The 20,363-nt window shown below is 24.3% G+C and overlaps 3 protein-coding genes across 3 annotated transcripts; all 3 read right to left on the reverse strand.

Annotated features, from left to right (window-relative positions):
* Positions 1-1,674: 1,674 nt before the first annotated feature.
* On the reverse strand, positions 1,675-3,510 carry LOC145831815 (uncharacterized). The gene is made up of 4 exons (XM_082939156.1): positions 3,301-3,510; positions 2,989-3,080; positions 2,623-2,805; positions 1,675-2,415 (listed from the first exon to the last, which is right to left on the reverse strand). Exons 1-4 carry the CDS (start codon positions 3,474-3,476, stop codon positions 2,201-2,203), a joined length of 666 nt encoding a protein of 221 aa, XP_082795282.1. The 5' UTR covers positions 3,477-3,510; the 3' UTR covers positions 1,675-2,200.
* Positions 3,511-9,091: 5,581 nt separating this feature from the next.
* Positions 9,092-10,592, reverse strand: LOC145831912 (uncharacterized). Its single transcript, XM_082939267.1, has 4 exons — positions 10,213-10,592; positions 10,021-10,112; positions 9,653-9,835; positions 9,092-9,442 (listed from the first exon to the last, which is right to left on the reverse strand). The coding sequence occupies exons 1-4, from the start codon at positions 10,347-10,349 to the stop codon at positions 9,216-9,218; spliced, it is 639 nt and encodes a 212-aa protein (XP_082795393.1). The 5' UTR covers positions 10,350-10,592; the 3' UTR covers positions 9,092-9,215.
* A 7,072-nt stretch (positions 10,593-17,664) lies between these two features.
* LOC145831782 (uncharacterized) lies at positions 17,665-19,686 on the reverse strand. The gene is made up of 4 exons (XM_082939118.1): positions 19,448-19,686; positions 19,203-19,294; positions 18,803-18,985; positions 17,665-18,671 (listed from the first exon to the last, which is right to left on the reverse strand). The coding sequence occupies exons 1-4, from the start codon at positions 19,618-19,620 to the stop codon at positions 18,409-18,411; spliced, it is 711 nt and encodes a 236-aa protein (XP_082795244.1). The 5' UTR covers positions 19,621-19,686; the 3' UTR covers positions 17,665-18,408.
* Between the last annotated feature and the right edge of the window lie 677 nt (positions 19,687-20,363).

Below are 20,363 nucleotides of genomic sequence, written 5' to 3' on the forward strand. Positions count from 1 at the left end.
TTTCCACATTAAAGCATGCTTCAATTATTAGGAGAATTTTTTTTTGCCTAGGCAGGAATTTCAATAAAGTATTTCATGTGATTTTTCATAGAATTATATAGCAACGGGTGAGAACAAATTTTTTTTAGAAAGTTTAAGTATAATATTTTCTTTAAAGGTAAATGTCCATAATTGAAAAATTGTTTTTCTTAAAACAAAATCTTAATGAAAATACTATTTAAACTTATATAATGTTTTTCATACTGATTTAGTTTAAATTAAAAGAAATACATGTTTAATATTACTAAATATTACTAAATAATAAATTTTTCTTTCTATAGTCTATACACACTATCTTTATACAAAAAGCTACACATGTTTAAAACAAACTAATGTCAGTTAAAATGTTTAAATTTAAACATTAGTTTATCAAATTGTTTAAAATAATAAACTTAAAGCTTTATGTGTTATGAGAATTTTAAATCGCATTTTGTTTAACTAGTTTATTTTTAATAAATTAGTTTAAGAAGCATTTTCTAGACTTATGATAAATTTTAAGGCACAAACAGAATTAATACATTAGTTTTTATTTAACAGATAGTATTGAGTTAGCTTCTTACAATTAGAAAAATAACTAGAACCAAAGCTACAACCGATACTTTGTTCAGTTTAATTGACATAATTTGGATTTTTTTAAATGCTTTATTTTTTTGCAATTAGTTAATTACTTTTATTACTTAGATTAGTGATGTTTTCTAAGTCATACTTTTTATTTAATATAGGTGTTTATGTTGTTAGTAGTAGAGTAAATAATACTCTACATAAGCTTGTGATTTACAGTATAAGCACAAGTTTTTTATTTAACAATAGTTTTGTTAGCTATGAACTAATGTAAGCTGTAATTGTTGTCCTATAAAATTAGAAGAAGAAAAATACGAAACAATTTCAGTTATTTCGAAATAAATAGGCAACATTGAACCTTAATCCTCATTACAAAGTAAAAAACAAAAGAGACAGCTCATATCCGCTAAAGTGAAAAACAATTTTGTAATATTTACTTTGTATTTATTTACATTGTCGCTTAAAGTTTAATTTCTCTTAGGTATCGAAATCGATTAAAACATCCTTTAAATTATTTGAAAAATATTTTTTAAAAGGAAAAATAACAAATACAAAATCAAAACCAAATAACTTACCAACTTCATTTTGCTAATACAAGAAACAAGCTGAAATTTAATTAAGGTTTTTTTTTAAACAGATAACAATTTTGTTTTCTTAGCTTTGTTGTTCAGCTTTTTAGATTAGCCTAAAATTAATAGACTTTTTTAAGCTGTAGTTGGTTTGAACATGCTTTATATAATAAAATACTGTAGTATTCTACACAAAAATTTGTTCTTTACTTTATGACATAGCGTATATAGTTAAAGAAAACAAAAATAACAATCTTATATGATTTTTATTCACAGAAGTATACCAAAACAATATTGATCAATGTTAAAACTATTTAAAGTTTATAAATAAATAAAAAAGAAAAAAGAAAATCTTATAACGATTAAGTTTTGTCAAAATTTCAAAACAATACGACAAGTAAACTTGTGAAATTTATCGTAAATAGTTTTTTTACTCTAATATTATTTTTTATATTAATTTAAAGCTAATTTTTAATAATTTTGTAATAATTGTGTAAACGTTGGAAACTTAGCTTTTAAAAACTAAAAAAAAAACTAAATGTTTTAGTAAAAATAAGAAAAAGGTAGATAAAAATACCCAAAAAGTAAATGTAATATAATTTAAAATTTTATTTAATTCACAGAGCAGATGTTATGGTCATTGCATAGCAAAAGTCATTTTTTTAAATAAATAGCTCATTAGTTTAGAATTAGTATATAAAATATATGGCAAATATTAATAAAAAAACTAGAAACACCAGAAAATAAAAAGGAAATATTCAGTATAAAATAAATTAATAAGAAGTATGATGTATGTAGCAATATGTAAGTAAATAGTTTATGAGAATTAGCAGTAAACTTAAACTATAAACACTTACAAACTTTAAAAATTATCAAGTTCAATATTTTTATTGTGTAGCATTTTACTTTCTTATTTTTCACTTAAAAATAAAATTTAAAATTTGTTCATATACGGTAATTTATCATCTAGTAACCGTTCTTTCTATTGTTCAACGTTATTTAAAACCTCCAAGCATTAAAATTTAAACTTTTCATCTGTTTAAAGATTGCTGACTGCTGTATGCAACATCATGAGTGATTGGAAAGTTGTTAAATTGTCTCTGTTGGTTGTTACCTACAACATGTCCAGCATTACATCCCTGCTGTGGTGGAATGAATGGTCTTCTTTGATCATTGTTTAGGGGGTTCTCCCTTCTTTGAGACCTTGTGGTTGAAACCGTCATCGTACTTTCGTTGACTCCGTCATCTAATTGACATTTACTAAAGATTAAAAGTTGTAATTTCGTGAAGATTTTGACTAACTAAATAGTAAAATATTTTATTAACTATTTTATTTTGTTTTCATAAAATATTGTTACTAGATTATATCAGTAACAAATTTTTAAAGTAACATTTATTTGAGGTAAAAATTTTTGTATTTTGTCTTGCTACAAGATAAAAACAAGCAACAAACCAGATTTACTATCAGGCTTTTCGTTAGTATTGCACCTTCTGCATAAAGACCATGCTTGCATAACTAAAATTGCAACTAGCAATACAAAAACTCCGTAAATCATCAATCTATTAATGAAAATCTCGTTGTTTTGTTCACTATTGATCATGTGTTCATTACGGTTGTGGACAAATAATGGGTATCCTATAAAAAGTTTTACATTTTTAAACAACTTGAAATAAATTTAACAATTAAGTTCAGTTTAGAAGCTCAGTATAACAGATAACTTATACTTAACTAATACTCTTTTCTACAAAAATTGTAATAAAATTAAGTAAAAGAAAAAATAATTTTACTGTTTATACTTTTATAAATGCTTTTTAGTACCTAGACACTCTCTTTGACACAGTTTGGTTATTTTGATTCCACATATTTCTTCACATGGTCTACAGGTTCCTTCTTGAAAGTACTGGTCTGTCCTATTTACAATAGTAGAACATTATTATACGTAATAAAAAAGTTACTCAATAGTTCAAAAGTACATATGTATAATGTACTGCATGCCCAAATGCTATGTATAATATTATTTGAGGTAATATCTAAAGTGAATTATTTTTTTGAAATTAATACTTTAATTTTTAGAAATTTGATCAATATAAAACTTATACAGAAATACTTAGTTTACATGAGCAATCTAACCTGCAGTTCATTTGTTCATCGTTGTAGTTTCTTATCTGTAAGTTGATGTAATTTCTAAGCTCATGTTGGCTTATTTCAATGCTAACCTTAGGTGCTTCTTTCTTTACTCTAACTGGGCTGGGTATAACTACTTTTGACGTCATAGATAGTATTAGTAGCGTGAGGTAGCAGTTCATGGTTGTTAGTTTAGTAAAGTTTGTTTATTTATAAAAATCTGAAAATTTTTAATAAAAATGTATATATGTTTTAAAAAATGTAAGTGTAAATAGTTTAAGAAAAGATTCAAAACTTTTTTCTTTTAAAATTGCAAACTTAGGTAAAATAAAACTTTTAGTATTTTACTGATAAAGCGTTTTTCAAAGGCTATTGTACACCTTTCAATAAACTTTTACTTTAGCAAATAAATCTCTAATTAAAAAAAAAACAAACTCTTAATAGACAATAGAAGCTAAAAAATAACAAAATTCTCTTTTCTTTTTCTATAATTGTATTTTAACTTTATATACATATTTTTAAACAGACTGGGTAAAAATAAAAAACTAAGGTTAAAAAAGTAACAAATAAAACCAAAAACTATCTAAAACCTTTAGTTCAGCTAGTTGTATCTCTTTTTGATTATTAACAAAGTATTTCAAACTTTTACAGGTTGAAAGAGAGAACAGAAAAAAGTAAAAAGCAAACAAACAAACAATAGAATGACGTACTGAAAGGGTAAGTACCTAAAATCATATTTTATTCGTAAGAAACTTTCTCTCTCAAATATCTAAACTCAATTTATTTGAAATTAAAAGATTTTTAGTATTAATTTTTACAATAAACAACTATAAATGAATGTAAAAGGTTTTGTTGTAGATAATGTTGAAAAAGTTTTCTTTTTTTCTGTTAATTTTAAATTGAAAAGATAACGGTAAGGTTTTTAGAATTCAGAACTTTACTTAAATCCACTAAAAAGTATTTAAAAGCTTTTTTAATACTAAATCACTATCTATACTAAATAAGCAAATGACAACAGTAACATACTAATTGTACCTTAAAAATTATTTCTAACCGCCTTGTATGATTTATAAAAAAAAATATTTCTGTTTGTATGTATAAAAGCACACCTAAAACTCTTTTTAGTTTGAAAATCTTGTTGTTTTACTTTTACTCAGAATTGTGTATAAGTATTACAAGTTAATTTATATTTTAAGTTTCTAAAATTATTTAATTTTATGTTAAAACTACAAGAAAATACGAAATACTTTTATTTAGCTTATTAAAATAAGAAAAAAAAAAGTTTACTTTAGTTGTGCCAACTTGGGTTATTAATCATATAACTTTGTAAATCAACTTTAATAAAATATCTTACGGTAAATCCGGTACTAATTTTTCGTTGTCGAATGTTTTCTCAAAAGGAAATGACCCACCTGTGTATCCGGTAAGTCTTTTGTTAGATACACAATAGAAACATTTCTCACTTCCTGTTAACACCTGATGGATAGAATAACATTTCTATTGAAAATCTTTTTGTTACATGAGTTAGAGGAGATTTGTATACGTTACTTTAGTGGAAAATTTTCTGTAATATTATGTTTACTTAAGCTGAGTTAGCTATGGTAAAAAAAAACAAACATCTAAAAGTTTTTTTCAAATCCTCTAGCATCAAACAAAAATGTATTCATTTAATATGTACTTCTATAATTTACATAATATTTTTTTCATAAGAAATAAAACAAATATACGGTATTTAAACTATTACAACAAAAAAAAAAAAGTTTTACGTGAAAATGACCACGAAATCCAATTGTGGTTTATGTTGTCAATTATCTAACATTTCTCACTGAAAATGTGTATAATGGTATGTTATGTGGAGAAGTTTTTGTAAATTAGCGTGTTGGGTAAGGAGTACAATGTTTAAGTGGAAAGTTTCCAGTAATCTTTTCACGAATTGTGTTTAAAACTTATACTTTTGTAGTAAACTTAGTTTTTTATTTAAGTGATGTGTGTCTTTCGTTTACATATTATTAAAAATTTTTAAAGTTTATAATACATTGTTACTTAATGTAATTCCTTTGTGTATTTTTTCATTTTTATACTTGAATTTAATTTGTATAAATGTTAGACAAATATAAACTAGTTATAAAGGTTTGAGAATGGATAAGTTTCTAAAAATGTATGTTTTAGATTTGATAAGTTAAAATGATAAAAGTTAGTCAGCTACTAATTTTAATACTACTAACTTAATTAATGAAAATAAGATATTTATTAAAACTTTTTAACTTACATAAAATAGCAAAGAAAAAAAGTTTTTTTCAAACCTGTTTTAATTAACTAAATTTATATGTAAAAATAACTAGTTTGTACAATTAAAAACCACAATCTATTCAAAAACAAGCTTTTATGATAAACCTGATGAAATTAACTAAAGATAATTGTAAAAAATAACACATTTATCAAACATAAATCACTATTTATTAAAATTTAGCTCACCAGAAATCCTGCGCAGCTTTTTATGGTTTAAGAAAGGATGTGTTCCGCGTGCAAAAAATAATTAAATCCGCCGTTAGTTTTTGTTATATAACACAAAAGAAAGGTTTCTCACTAGTTTAAAACATGGGTATAATGGTATGTTCTATGGAAAAGTTTTCGTAAATTTATCATATTGGCCAAATTATACAATGTTTAAGTTGAAAATTTTTTGTAATCTTTTTGCAAATTTTCATTAGAAGTTTAAATTTTGTTTAGCAATTTCGGCTGTTTATTTAAACTTTTTGCTCTTTTACTTTTATATATTTCTATAATGTTTTTTTGTTCATGTATTGTTATTCAATTAAGTCTTTTGTTTTAAAAATAAAAAACAGATAATAAAATTTAATCTGATTTATGTAAACTTCAAATGTTTTAAAATTAATTCAAAAAACTTTTACATCACATAAATTGTTGTAAAGGTGTTTTTTAAATACAATAATTGAAACGGTAAAGTTTGAAATGATAAGGTATAAGCAGTTTAAAAAAAAACTTTTTCACTATAACTATACAAATTTAGAATAAGTTAATTTTTTTTTTTTTTTGAAGTAGAAACTTTAACTAAAACAATATTTTTTTAAACTTTAAAACAAGAAATTTCTGTAGACATAAACAGTTAAATTACATTTAAAGAACATAAATTGTTTACAATATTGTTTATGTTACTAATGGTTAAAAACCTTTTGCTAAAAAGAAGTTAAACAAAATGTTGTTTTTACACAAAACTTAATCCCTAAAAACTTGAACTACATAAACACAAAGGCTAAAGTTTATATTTCATAACTTTGTAAGCGAGGTAAGCGATATTTGTTTTAAAATTATTTTGAAAAAAAAATATCTCAAACAAGTAATTACGACTGATATTATAAGTTGCTGTGATAGCTATTTCTTTTGAATAATCAGCGTTATTTTATTTTCTATAGAATTTTTAATTATGTAACTTTTTCTAAACCACTTGATAGAGTAACTAAAACTAACAATAATAATTTTTAAACTTATATCCTGTAAAATCATACAATTAACAAAAATTCTACCAACAAATGTCGAAACTATTGCTTTCATTAACAACAAAACAAAAAGAAATAACTTTAAAGTCTTTTGTAAAACGTTTATTGAGAAAATAAATTTAATAAGATTTTGTTAATTTTACGATAAACAAGTGTCATAAATTTGTATATTTTTAAAGTCCGAAAATTTTTAATAAAAGTTCACGCAATGAAAAAATATATAATTAAACGTCTAGTTATGTTTTGACTAATTATTGTTTTAATAAACACGTTACACTTTGAAAAGTATTTTTGCTGTCGTTGATTAATTCAAAATACTAAAAGGTTATAATATTAATTTTACCGTAGAGATTTCCAGGCGTTTTAAAACTTATTTTTGAACAGTGCCTACAAAGCTAGAATAAACCAAGCATTTATCTAAAAATAAAGATTATTAACATTCTTATAACGTTATATTTATACTATATATCAGTCATTAGTACTTTAAACTAGTATTTAAAATTAATTTAAAGTTTTTAAAACTATTTTTAACCTGAAAATTAGCTATTTTTGTGTAAAAATAACTTTAAAACTGACACACAGACGTAAAGTTAACAAATAAGATTTGAGCAAAAGTTTTCTTAGAAATCACCCTTTAACACAAACAAGCAAAAATGCTTCAACCCAGTATAAATTACTTGTTATTTTCTAAACATAATAAAATATGTTCGTGCTTAAGATCGAAATTAGAACAAGTTGGTTATGATTGAATAGTTTTGTAAGCTTATTTGCGTCAGTAAACTAATAGAAGTGAACAAAGTAAAAGAAGCAAACAAAACAACAAATTAAAAACTAGAGCTTGCAGTTGCTTTAATCTGTAAAATAAATTTTGAATTAATACGTGATAAAGATCGGTAAAACTTGTTAGATAAAGTTTTGACCTAAGATTATATTAATAACAGATAAAAAAACGCTAAAAAGCAAACAAACAACAGAATGACGTACTGAAAGGAAAAATACCTCGAGGCAGGTTTTTATTCAAAATCTACTTTCTCTTAAAAGTTTAAATTCCAATTGCTTAAAATTGAAAGCTTTTTAGGATACATATTACAGTAAACAACTATTAATGGCTGAAATTTTTTTTTTAATAGCATTGTACTATTTTTTAGTCTTTTCTGTGAATTTAAAATTAAAAGTAAATTGAGTAAAAGTAAGTTTGATAGCATTCAGAAAATTACTTAAAAACATTAAGAAGTATTTCAAAAGTATTGTAATACTAAAGCTATACCTTTGCTTAAATAATAAAAAAAATACAACAGTAAAACAAAACTATAATTAAGAAAAAATATTTAGCGCGTTGTTTGTTAAAAAATAAACAGTTTCATTTTACCTTTAGCTATAAAGCATATAACTAAAACTACTTTTATGTTAGAAAAACTTGTTGTTTTGTTTTTACCTAGAACAAATTTTATAACTATTACAAGGCAACTTATTTTTAATTCTCAAAACTTTTTACTTTTTGCTAATATAGTGGTTTAAAAGTACAATAAAATACAAAATAAAACACCAACTTTTATTGTGTTTATCAAAATACGTTAAAGGGAACAGGTTACTTCAATTGTGCCAATGCGTAAATATTAATCGTAAAATTTGATTACGTACATATTTATACCTACATGAATCACCTTTTTACAAAAAATGACGGGAAATCCGGTACAATTTTTCCTTGCGAAATGTTTTCTCAAAAGAAAATGACCCACCTGTATATCCGGTATTGTCTATTGTTGGCAATTATACAACACAATAGAAACATTTCTCACTTGCCGTTAACACCTGATCGATATAATAACATTTCTTGTGATTTTTTTTCTTACATTAGTTATAGGAAAATTTGTACAGTGTTTAAGTGGAAAAGTTCAGGTTAAGATTACTCTTGCAATTTATTTTATTTTTTTAAGCTTCTCAATTTCATTATTTTACGTTTTAAAACACTTTTGTTGTAAACACTTATATAATAAACTTATTTTTTTGTAATTATAACAAATACAAATAAAAACAACTTAAAATATGATTTTTAATATAACAACTTATATCTATGTTTATTGACCTTTTTAAATTAATTAATATATTTTTTTGACATTTTTCATTTAATACAGCTAAAATTTTTTTTAATGAATTTACAGTATAAACATTTGTTGGTTGCTGTGATAACTCAGTAAATAAATAATAAACAAGAAATAAATCAAAGCACAAAGTATAGCATTTATGTTTATTAATAGAAACAAAAAATTAAGGCGATAGTTTAAACATTTTATAATACACTTTTATATACTTTGCAGTATTTTTAATCTTAAGTAAAAGTAAATAAAATAAGCTAAAAACTCTAAATGTACCAAAGTATTTTTTCTATTTCAGGAGTATGAATCAAGTAAATGTTCTGTCTACAGGTTCCTGAACTGTTCTCCCGACATTTTCCAAATTACCCACACTTCCTTGTTCCTGAGTACTAGTGTGTTCTCCGTTCCTGCCTTGTTGACCATCGCTCTCCAAAGGCACCAACGGGATGTTTTCTGTGTTGTTTCCACCTCTAGTAGATCTCACTGACATCGGAGTTGATAGGAATGTGGTTTGACTTTCACCCACACCAGTGTCTAAAAATATTGCTAACTTTCGTTTGTGACTTTAGTACATTACAAATGATAAAAAGTTTTTAAGAACCAAGTTTTATTGCAGTTAAAAGTTTGTAAGTCAAATATTCGTTACAACCTCGTTATATTCTCAGAAATAAATTGATTTTTTATTTACGCAGATGTAATTTTGTTTAATTTTTATATTTAAAACTTGCCAACTACACAACCAACTTGAATCATCCTCAGCTTTTTTGCATTTTGTTTTCTTCTTACGCTTGATCAAAACTTGGAAGACGATCAAAACAGCTAGCAAGACGAAAACTGCCAACATCAGCATTCTATTGATAAAGATCTGGTGGTTTTGGTTGTCATTTATGGCAAGGTTTTCACGCTTGTGGGCTATAAGAGGGTAGCCTGAATAAAATTTTAAAGTGAAAATATTTCATTTAGTTACTATTTTTAATAGAACAAAATTTGTGAACAATTTGGTAGAAAGGTAAGATCTAAATTTTTTTTTTTAAATGTGTTAAAAAGTTAGATCCAAAAACAAAAAATAAATTTACATTAATTAAACAGCCCAATGTAACAATAAAGTTTACCTTTACATTCTGTTTGGCACAATTGAGTGATTTCAACACCACAAATTTCTTCACAGGGTCTGCATATACCTTCTTGTATGTACTCATCCAATCTGTTTGTAATAAAAACTACTTATTTATAATTATATTCAGTTTTATTTTATTATTTTAGTCAACTAGTTTTATTTCAAATAAAATAAAATACCACCTAACCTGCAGTTGAGTAGCTTCTTTTTGTAGTTTTTTATTTGCAATATTATGTAGTTTCTCAACTCATCTTGACTTAAATCGATGCTGACTTTAGGTGCCTCCTTCTTTTCACGAGCCGGGGAAGACAGTTGTGACGTCATAGTCAACGTTGTTAGTAGCGGGAAAAATTTTTAATGCACAATGATGAAGGCTCATAAAACAGCTTGTAACTAGAAAGCGCTTTTAGTTCAAAATTGTTATAAATATACAGAAAGTTGAAAATGTTTAATACTTTACTATAAAGTTACGATTATTTTGGATCTGCAAGTAAGTTTTTAAATATTCTTTTTATAAGCTTTATTCCATTCGACTGATAAAAAAGTTGAAGTTTTTTTGTTTTACAGTTGTTCTATTGAAATTACATCTTCTTACTGTTTCAAATTTGTTATATTCAAACAACGCTTTTACAAAAGCAAAATATTAAAACAATTTTCAATTAAACATATCATTTCATTGATAACATTTTTTTTAAAGTAATGTAAACAAAATACTTTCAACTAAAGTTCAAAAAATGTTTTATAATAAGGTATGTAAACTTAAATTTGTGCTATCGTTTAAATTCAAAGCTTACAAAATTTTGTTTTTACTGTTTTTGGGTTTTTGAAACTTTAATTTATCTCATTACTCAAAAAGTTTTTAAACATTTAAAATCAACTACTCAAAACTATGTGACTAATGTGATAGTATATTAAAGTGTTTATAAATCTTAAGTATAAAAAATCAAAATGAAATTTTTAAAAATTTTGCAAAGTAAAAATAAATAATAATAAAATCAATCTAACAAAAGCTAAGACTAGCTTGTTTTGTTATTCTAAACTTTTTAGATAGATACAAGCTTTGCAATATACTAAAACATAAAAAGTAAGTCATTTGTCAGTAAGGCAAAACTATCTAAGAAAAAAAAAAACAGTTCAAAATAACAGTATTGCTCACTTGAAGTAAAATGCGCAACTGAAAAACTTTTCAAAACATCAGCTTGATAAAGCGAATGACAAGTTGGTAAATATTGTCAGGAATTACCGGTGGGTAATTACCTTGTAAAAGTATTCATGCCAAAAATTTTGTATGAAAGAGAAACAACTTAGTATAAATTGCAATTTGTAAACTCGGAATGAAATATATCTGTTATACTGGTTTTTCATTTCAGAAAATAAAAAAAAATAATTAAGCCACAGTACAGCGTTCTTATTTTTTTATAATAAAATATGAATTACAGTTGTCGAGAATTCCACTTTAATTTGACTTATCAAGCTTTTAAAAAGTTACTGTTAATATTAAAAGATTTAAACTAAAAATACATTGATTTTTGAATTATAAGTATTTTATGAAAATAAACTTTAAATTACTTTTTTCTGTTTTTGTTGAACAATATTAAAATTGTAAATTAAGAATCTCACAAATTTTTTTTAATTTTTTTATATATTTTTTGCTATGCAATATGCATGTGATATACTTAATTTTTGCATTATTATTATTAAATTATAAACAAAAACATAAATTATAGTTTATTATTAAAAGTAAAAAAGCTTGTAAAAGTTTTTGATTGAATATAGCTATGTTTTTTATTAAAAAAAAAACGTAAAAATAATCTTTCTAAGTTTATTTTACAAAAATTACAAATAAATTCTCTTAATTTTAGCTAAACTTGTGTAACACCTCATTTAACATCAACCAATGAAACTTAAGAATTTTCAACGCACCGGCGAAATAAAAGTAAAAGTACTTTTGGTTTTTGTGTTTTGTGTAGCATGTTAGTTATTTAATTAGTTTTACTTTTGGTTTTAAAATATATCAAGTATTTGATCAATAAAAAATAAGAAACCATAACTTTATTACAATCTTGATAAAATGTTTATTTTATACAGACGCATAGAATCATAGCAGATAATTAATAAATAACTAAACTACTAAAATTAAAAAAAAATTTGAAATTCTGTCATTTCATTTCTAAAAGTAAACTAAAAACTTTGATTTAATTCGGATTTAATCCTAAAGAAACTTAGTTTTTTTTTCATTTAATCTCAGAGTTTTGTGTGTTTTCGTGACAAGAAAACAAACATGTTTTGAACAACTTATTTATAATTTGAAACATACAAAACCATTCCATTCTAAGAAATTTGTTTTGATAAAAGCAACAAATTCTTAATAATATTCAAATCAAAAAAAGTTTGTACTGTTTTGTAAAATACTAAAACTATAAAGATTTTTTTTATCTTAATCGCGTTTTTAAACAACCTTAAAAAAGACAAAACATGTTTATTTGAAAGATTTGTGACATGTAATAAATACGATTAAACAATTTTCTGCTAAGTTAAAATAAAAAATGTCTATAAAGTTTAAAAAAGTTAACAATATTTTTGTCATTTTATACTGCACAATTTCAGAACTACTAAAAACTTTTTTTGAGTTTTCTCTTATTTATCTTTAAAGCTTAATGCACGGAATTCGGAAAACTCCTTACAAGTTTGTTTACTCTTAATATTGACTTAGAAGCTTTTCCATCACTAATATAGTTGAAAACGTATTTTTAAATGTTAAAATAAATGTTTCAAACATAGCATGTCATTTATCTAAAAATTTATAAGTCAATACAAGTTTTACATGAAAATTAAAACAGCAAGTTGCTTAAATTTTGTACTAAATTTTTGACATTAACTTAAACGGATTTAGAAATTGTACCTATTAGTTGCAGTTAGGGTTAAAAATGTTACGAATACTGCGAAACAAATTATTATAATTACCAAAGTGCAATTAAAAATAAATTAAAGCACTATTCTTTGTGTGTTTAATTTAGGTTAACAGTGATTAATTAATTTATACTTTTGCAAAATAATAAAAGTTGTTTAATATCAAAAAATACACCTATTTATGTTTATCATATTTTTAAGAGCAGTTTTATATCATAAAATTCCTAAAAATACACCTACAAAAATTCATGATAGTTTTAAGAGCAGTTTAATATCATAAGTTTCTAAACATACATCTAGAAATGTTTATCATACTCTTTACGAGAAGTTTTAACAATAGTAGTTTAAATTTATAAAAACTGTTCTTTGAAAATTTATACGTAAGTATTTTTTCAGTAAGTCTGAATTTCTACTTTAATTCAAAAATAAAATACTAGTAACAAAGTTTGAAATATTTTTGAAGTTTCAAGCGCTTTTAGTTTTAGCATATAAATAAAAAAAAAAACACTATTAACTAACTTCAGTTTTCTATTTTGTGATATTTTCATAATATTAATAATTATTATTATTTAAATTAAAACGTTTAATTTGAAATGTTATCATAAATTCTATGTTTATAAAACAACTTTTTGACTCTTGGTTCTTACATTTAAGAAAACAGTTCAAAAATACCATGATTTTAAATTAAGAAAACTAGTTAATAAAACTACTTAAAGAGAAATGTGTTTATTACAAAAAAAACTTTAAAAAAAATTATTTTAGATGAAGTATAAAACATATTGTTAAACTCTTTATTTATGTTTATTAATGAATCACAAGTACATTTAAAAATTATATTATATAAGCGTTTTATTCAACTTGGTCACATATTATAGTAGTATAAAAGCTACTTAACAAACAAATTCTTACGAGTATACTCTTTTGTATTATTTATACCTGAGCGCCTATACTTTTATACGAAGTTATTTCCAGGTTTAAAAAATGGCAATAAAAATTGAGGCTTTTTCTACTTCTCTTAACTTAGTAAAGACTTTAATATTGTGAATCACTTTCATGAGGAATTTTAATTGTAAAACACTAAAACTTAAACTAAAATTATAAGTAGTTTTATAATGTTGACGAAGTCATTAACCTCTAAAAAGGCTGGTACATATTTATAATAACCCTTAAAAAGGAGCTTACTAGTAATCAGGTACAGTTTTTGTTTTTAAATAGTTCTATATAAAATGATTTTTTCACGTGTCATAGAGTTAAATGAATATGAAAAAACTATTGTAACTTAAGTTATAAAAATTTGAGTAATATTGAAAAGTTTTTCGCTGTTTTTGTAAATTTTTTTTGCTTATTTATAGGCACAGACTCTTTATTCGTTGTTTTTTTTTTTACAAGTAGAGTGCTATAAGATATAAAAAAAAATTTATTTAAGTTTAAACTAAACCGTTTTTAAGATTGCTGTTGTTTTTGAAACAACCATTAACCTTAGTCACTAAACAATTTAATTTATGCTGACTAGCTTTAAAAAGTAATTGATAAATGCTTTAACAAGTTTATTATATTTTAGAATTTAGATATTGTGCACAATAAGCGATTTCAGTCTTTACTTATATCATTTTTATAAGAACTATAGCTTGCAACTTTTAAAAACTTAAGTTTTAGTTTTATCTTTACTTAAAAAAATTTTACAAAGTTTAAACTCAACAAATAAGTTTGTTGTTAGCACTTCATATTATAAAATAATCTTAAACGATAAAAAAGCGCCCAAAACGTTTTGTCTAAGGACCTGTTGTACGAAATAACTTTTCGGTTACCGAGTCGTACACCACATGCTTATAAAGTTTATTACAAGTTATTACACAAAAATTTTTGTTATCTAAACTTTTAACTGTTATGTATTAAGACAATCAATTAAACTAAATGAAAGGAAAGAACACTAGACAAAAATTAACTGAACTTTGTGTTTAAATATGTACTTAAAAACATTAATAATAACATAATAACTTTAATAATATATGACTTTAAATTAACTTGCAAATTAAGATAAACAATACTAATAGCAAGCATGTGAATACTTGTATGATAGCTTCTAACTTTTTTAAAGAACTATACAATATATAATGTAATATTACGCTGAAACGTTTTTACGTTAAACTTTTACATTGTTTTCTTCTAAAAGTATATTTTTAATTTAATAACTATACTTAAACAGTAAAAATAACTTTACATTTGAATAAATAAATAAACTATTATATAATTCTTAATAGTTTTAAAAAAGTGAACTCTACGATAACTGATTTTAACTTTCATAAATGAAAACATAACGACAAGTACTGTAGCATTTATGCACTTAATGAAAAAAAGTAATAACAACGAATAATAATAAATATAAGAATTTTCATTCTATTTTAAAGTATATAAAAAGTTAAAAACTGTTTAGTTAAAAGTAGTTGCGCAGTTAATTGTATTTTGATATTATCCTAAAATTTTATATTTCAAATTAAAAGTATGAGTTTAAAAATTGTTTGAATTCATACTTTCTACTTATAAAAGTTTGCAGTGTATTAAGACATTTTTAAAACTAAGGTAAGCTAAGAAAGTGTAATAAATATAAAAATTGCTATATACTTAAGTATATATATGTACATATTTCATTTTAAACTTGTTTTGAAGCTGATGAGTGCATAGGCACGAAACTCGAGTCCTTTGAGTTTTACATCTTGAAATAATCTTTTTTATTATGTAGCCCTTGAGGTGGGCTTAGTGTGAAAAATTTAATTTATCAAGTTGAATAACTTAAATCTATACATATATATATACATATTTATTTATTTAATTATATAAAAACTATAATTCAAACAGCTGTTTCACACATTGAAATGTAAAATTTCATGTGATCTTCAGTGAGTTGTAGTTTATTATAATAGTAAACGGAAATTTCGATTTTAGAATTTTTTATGGTAATTATGACGTAGTAATGGTACAGTTTATTGTACGATTAGTTGAATTTGAAACACGCTGTAAATGTTATTCTATGCTTTTTAGGAAAGTTTAAAAAGGTTATTTTGGAAAAAATGTTTTAACATTTTAACAGCTGTTTGAATTATAGTTTTTATATAATTAAATAAATAAATATTAAGCTCCAATTTGATTTGTCGAGCACTATCGATCAGAACTTTGTATAAAACCTTTAATATATATATACATATATATATGTATATATATACAAAATACTAAGCTAAAAAAAGAATTATATATATAAGGCAATTTTTGGCGCTAAAATTGTTTGTTTACAACTGATAAACTTCGCTAATTATTAATATGCCTTTATAAACACCTATAAACTTGTTTAGTATTGTAATTGTAATTAGTAATGAAAACTTTATTCATATTTACTTTGAAAGCGAGCCAGTAATGTTTGTTCAGTTGATGATTACAAATCATAAAAGTTTCAACATTACGTAATTCAGACTAAAGTACAATTTGTTATGTTATTAATTTACAACTTAATTATCCTGTTTTAATTTGTTAGACACACTAAGCTGTCAATTATAGTTTATTTTACTTTTATTTTATTGTATAATCAAAAGAAAACTGAAGTATATTTGTTTATGAAAATGTAGTTTAAACATAAACTGTTCATTAAAAAAACCGGAAAAAAAATTTAAACAAAAATTTTGAATTTTTCTGTTTACCGTTTAATTACTAGTAAGTTAAAGTTTAAACACTTTCAAAAAGTAGTATTAATTTTTATCAAAACTATAAAACTAACTTATATAAACTTATTGACTATGCAGACAAATAAAACAAAATCAACACCAAACAATAAAGCACTTCTGTAGAATAAACTAAGTTAGGGTCTGGCAACGACCAACCCGCGGTTCAAGTCTGGCCTGCAAATGCTAACAATATTCAATTAGAATTTTGCCCGTGAAAATTAAAACTGGGACCCGCGAGCATGTAAGACTTGCAAGACTAACTTTTCAAAATTTAGCTAGAATTTTAACTTTATTGGATATAGTAAAAAAGGTTTAAGTAATTTGTACAAATTTTATTTTTTGAAATGAATTGGACAACTAAGTAAGTTTCGTGAATGAAATAAATTTAAACTGCTATCCACTTATTTTGCACAATTGGCCCACCCCGAAAGATTTTTAGTTTGTGAAGAGAATCACAACATTTTTGTTTTATACTTTTTAGTAAAAATATAGGCCAAACAAATTTATATATATATATATCACAGTTTAAAAAATTGAAGGTTTTGATTATAATTTTTAAATAATTTTATTTCAAGTTAATAAAAAAATATCATATCAATTTCTTTTGTTTAGATTGTTGTAATATATTTCTAGTTTTATTACTTGTTTGTTACAGGGAATCAAAAAGTAGTTTTGTTACTGAGTAAATAATATTCAACAACTATACCTCTTTACTAAAAGTATGGAAAAAGTAATCACTTAACTTAAACTAAATCTACAGTTTTCATCATATGTTTACTGTCAGCTTAAGAAATACTTAATTGGTAATAAAACTAACAAATAAAACATTTACCACTGAATTATAATATTTTTATAATACTAGTTTAAAAACACTACTTGTTTTTTGCATTCGTACTTTTCAGTCAAAGACGAATTATACTTTGTTTAACGTCAAACTAAGTTAAATTATAATTTAAAATATTATTTTTTAAGATCGTTTTAATTGTTGTAGCTACAAAATAAAGCATTTGTAAGTGTAACTGTTTTATTTATGAATTTCATTTAAATACGAAAAGTTTTAAAGTAAAGAAAATAAAAGTTTTTAAACAGATTAAAACAAGTTTATGAACTTTGTTTTATTGATTAACTAATACTATGTGTAATGGTTAGTAAAAAACTAAAATTGTCAAAATTTTATACTATAATAAGTTAATAAGAATTGAAGATATAATGAAAAGAAAACAAAAGAAAAAATTTAGTTAAAAATCGCCTTAAGGAACATGAAAATAAAAGCAATACTTGTTTTTAGAAACAATCGTCAAACAACAAACTTAAATAAAACCATACGTTCCTTTTAATTTAATTAACTAGCTGGCCTAAACTTTATGAGCTTGCAGTTTTTTTAAAAATATTGTAAAAGAAAATCTAAAATTGTAGAACTTTATAGCAGTTTTTAGTTTGAAACTAATTGAATTATTTATTTATTTAATCCGCACACGAAAAACGAATGTTTATATTTTTGATCGTATTAATTTAAGTTGGCTTCATGTACAATAATTTGGCAAATCAAACACATTGAAAGTTAGGAACAGAGGAGAAAAGACAGCAAAAAATACTATAAATTAAGAAAAGCAGTAACAAAACAATTTTTGACAAACATGATGTTAAAAAATATTTTTTGAACTTCTTAGAACAATGCTTGTAATACAAGGCAGAACAAGTTTAACGGATAACATTAAGCGGATACACTGTAAGTACCAATAATATTTTTTTATTAAGTCCTAACAATTATCGTTATGATCAGATGCGGGTACCTGATTAAACCTGTTTCTGTCAGCCCTTCTGTCCGCAAAGTTGCTTTCACTGTCCTGACGATTGAAACTGGCTGGTTCTTGAGTGGTAGCTGCCCCCTGTCCTGCATTTACAATTTGGTTGTTTTCGCGTCCCTGGTTTTGAAATAACGGAGTTCTCTCGGGCCTGGTGATATCCCTGTTTGACTCCCTCGAATCGGTCAAGCCTGTCGTCCAGCTTCCCATTTCAAAGACTGAAAAATTAAGTTATTTTTAATTTGAAAATATAGTTCAAAAACAGTTACTTTATGTTATCAATAAATTAGGCGAGTCACAAACTAAAAGAATGATTTTTTTCAAGTTTTAGATATTTTTTCTTACTTACCTTGTTTTTCTTTGCTGTTTCCATTACTTTTCAGCATTCTGCAAAGCATCCAACTTTGCAGCACAGCCACCAGTACAAACAGTATGAACACACCAACTATTAGCATTGTGTTCAGGAATATTTGTTCGTCTTGTTTGTCGCTGATGTCGTCGTTTGTACGCTGGTAGTTTTGACGAATGTACCCTGAAAATGGTAATAAATTCAAATAAACTTGCCTGGTTACAAATAACTCGATAAAAGAAATAGCGAGAAAAGTATTTTTAACACAGCAATCAAAATTGAATGCAAATAATTTTTTACATTTTAAATGATATCAGTAAGTAAAAACAGACAAATATAAGAAAAACAAGTTAGAGAACTGAAAATTAGTACAAAGTAAATTAAAGTAAATTAAATTAACCTGGACATCTTTGTTGACAGTACTGGTTTATTTCAACTCCACAGATGTTACTGCAGGGCTTACAAACTTCATTATCCCAGTACTGGTCTAATCTACAAAACATTTAAACATTTTCAGAGTTATAAGTTATCATTTTATAATTATTTTAAGAGTTATAAGCTTTAGCTATCTCTCCTCGACATATGTTTCTTATCAAGCAAAAACAGATTAGTACAAATATATTTAAAAAAAAACAGAAAACTAACCTGCAAGTTTCTTTATAAGCTTCGTGTTGCCGAATGGTCAATTCGATGTAACTTTTCAGTTCCGCTTGGCTAAGTTCTATGCTGGCTTTCGGCGCCTCCTTGTTTTCATTAGCAGCAGAAGATACGGCTAATTGTGACGTCACAGCTAGTAAGGTGAAAAGTAATTGCTTCATGGCTTGTTCGCATGTATGATAGGTAGATAATGTTTTAGATAAATACTTTTGTGTAATGGTTACTCTGCAACTATTTATGTATAAAGTTTTATACGTATCTAGTATAATACAAAAAACTTCATTGTAGGAAATAACTCTAAGTCTTGCTTTAGTACAACTGATTAAAGTATTGCAAACATTAAGATTACTTTATTAGTTCAAACTTTTTGCATACAATAAAAAAAAGCTGTTTTAAGAATAATGTTAGATATATATCTTGACATAAACAAAAACCGTGTTTCTAAAACACAAAGAAAACTTCTAAAAAGTTTGTTTGCTTCATATTTAGATTTACGAATTGCATAGCTTTTTGTATACATTTTAAATGAAAAGTATCAACACAGTTTCTATAAAACAATAAATTAACCTGTATTTATAAAATTTATAACATAAGCCTCTACTGATTTTATTCACCTACATTTATCTAAACTCAGAATTTTTAAAAAAGTTTAAAGTAATTTTATTGAATATAGTTTGAATATTATAAATTTTTCCGACTGTCTTTAAAACAATAACAGACTGAATTAATTCTGACAATTTTATATTTAACAAACAACTGTATGTGCAACAATCTATACTTTAAAATGTTTTTCTGTTTTTACTTTTACTTTTAGTTTGCATAAGCGTAACTTTAAAATTTTTTTAAACTACAGAAACATTCGTAATTTATATATTAAAAAACAAAAAAGCTAACTATTTATACT

Source organism: Thalia democratica, chromosome 3, assembly GCF_965202585.1.
Source record: "Thalia democratica chromosome 3, ktThaDemo2.hap1.1, whole genome shotgun sequence".
Taxonomy (NCBI): Eukaryota; Metazoa; Chordata; class Thaliacea; order Salpida; family Salpidae; genus Thalia; species Thalia democratica.

Coding starts and splice junctions, on each gene's coding strand:
- LOC145831782 (XM_082939118.1), bottom strand. CDS start 19,620: ATGAAGCAATTACTTTTCACCTTACTAGCTGTGACGTCACAATTAGCC. Junction 18,986..19,202: donor CTGTCAACAAAGATGTCCAG/GTTAATTTAATT, acceptor TACCATTTTCAG/GGTACATTCGTCAAAACTAC. Junction 18,672..18,802: donor AAACAGCAAAGAAAAACAAG/GTAAGTAAGAAA, acceptor TTAATTTTTCAG/TCTTTGAAATGGGAAGCTGG.
- LOC145831815 (XM_082939156.1), bottom strand. CDS start 3,476: ATGAACTGCTACCTCACGCTACTAATACTATCTATGACGTCAAAAGTA. Junction 2,806..2,988: donor GTGTCAAAGAGAGTGTCTAG/GTACTAAAAAGC, acceptor AACTTTTTATAG/GATACCCATTATTTGTCCAC. Junction 2,416..2,622: donor AAAGCCTGATAGTAAATCTG/GTTTGTTGCTTG, acceptor AATGTCAATTAG/ATGACGGAGTCAACGAAAGT.
- LOC145831912 (XM_082939267.1), bottom strand. CDS start 10,349: ATGACGTCACAACTGTCTTCCCCGGCTCGTGAAAAGAAGGAGGCACCT. Junction 10,113..10,212: donor AAGAAGCTACTCAACTGCAG/GTTAGGTGGTAT, acceptor TATTACAAACAG/ATTGGATGAGTACATACAAG. Junction 9,836..10,020: donor GTGCCAAACAGAATGTAAAG/GTAAACTTTATT, acceptor AATTTTATTCAG/GCTACCCTCTTATAGCCCAC.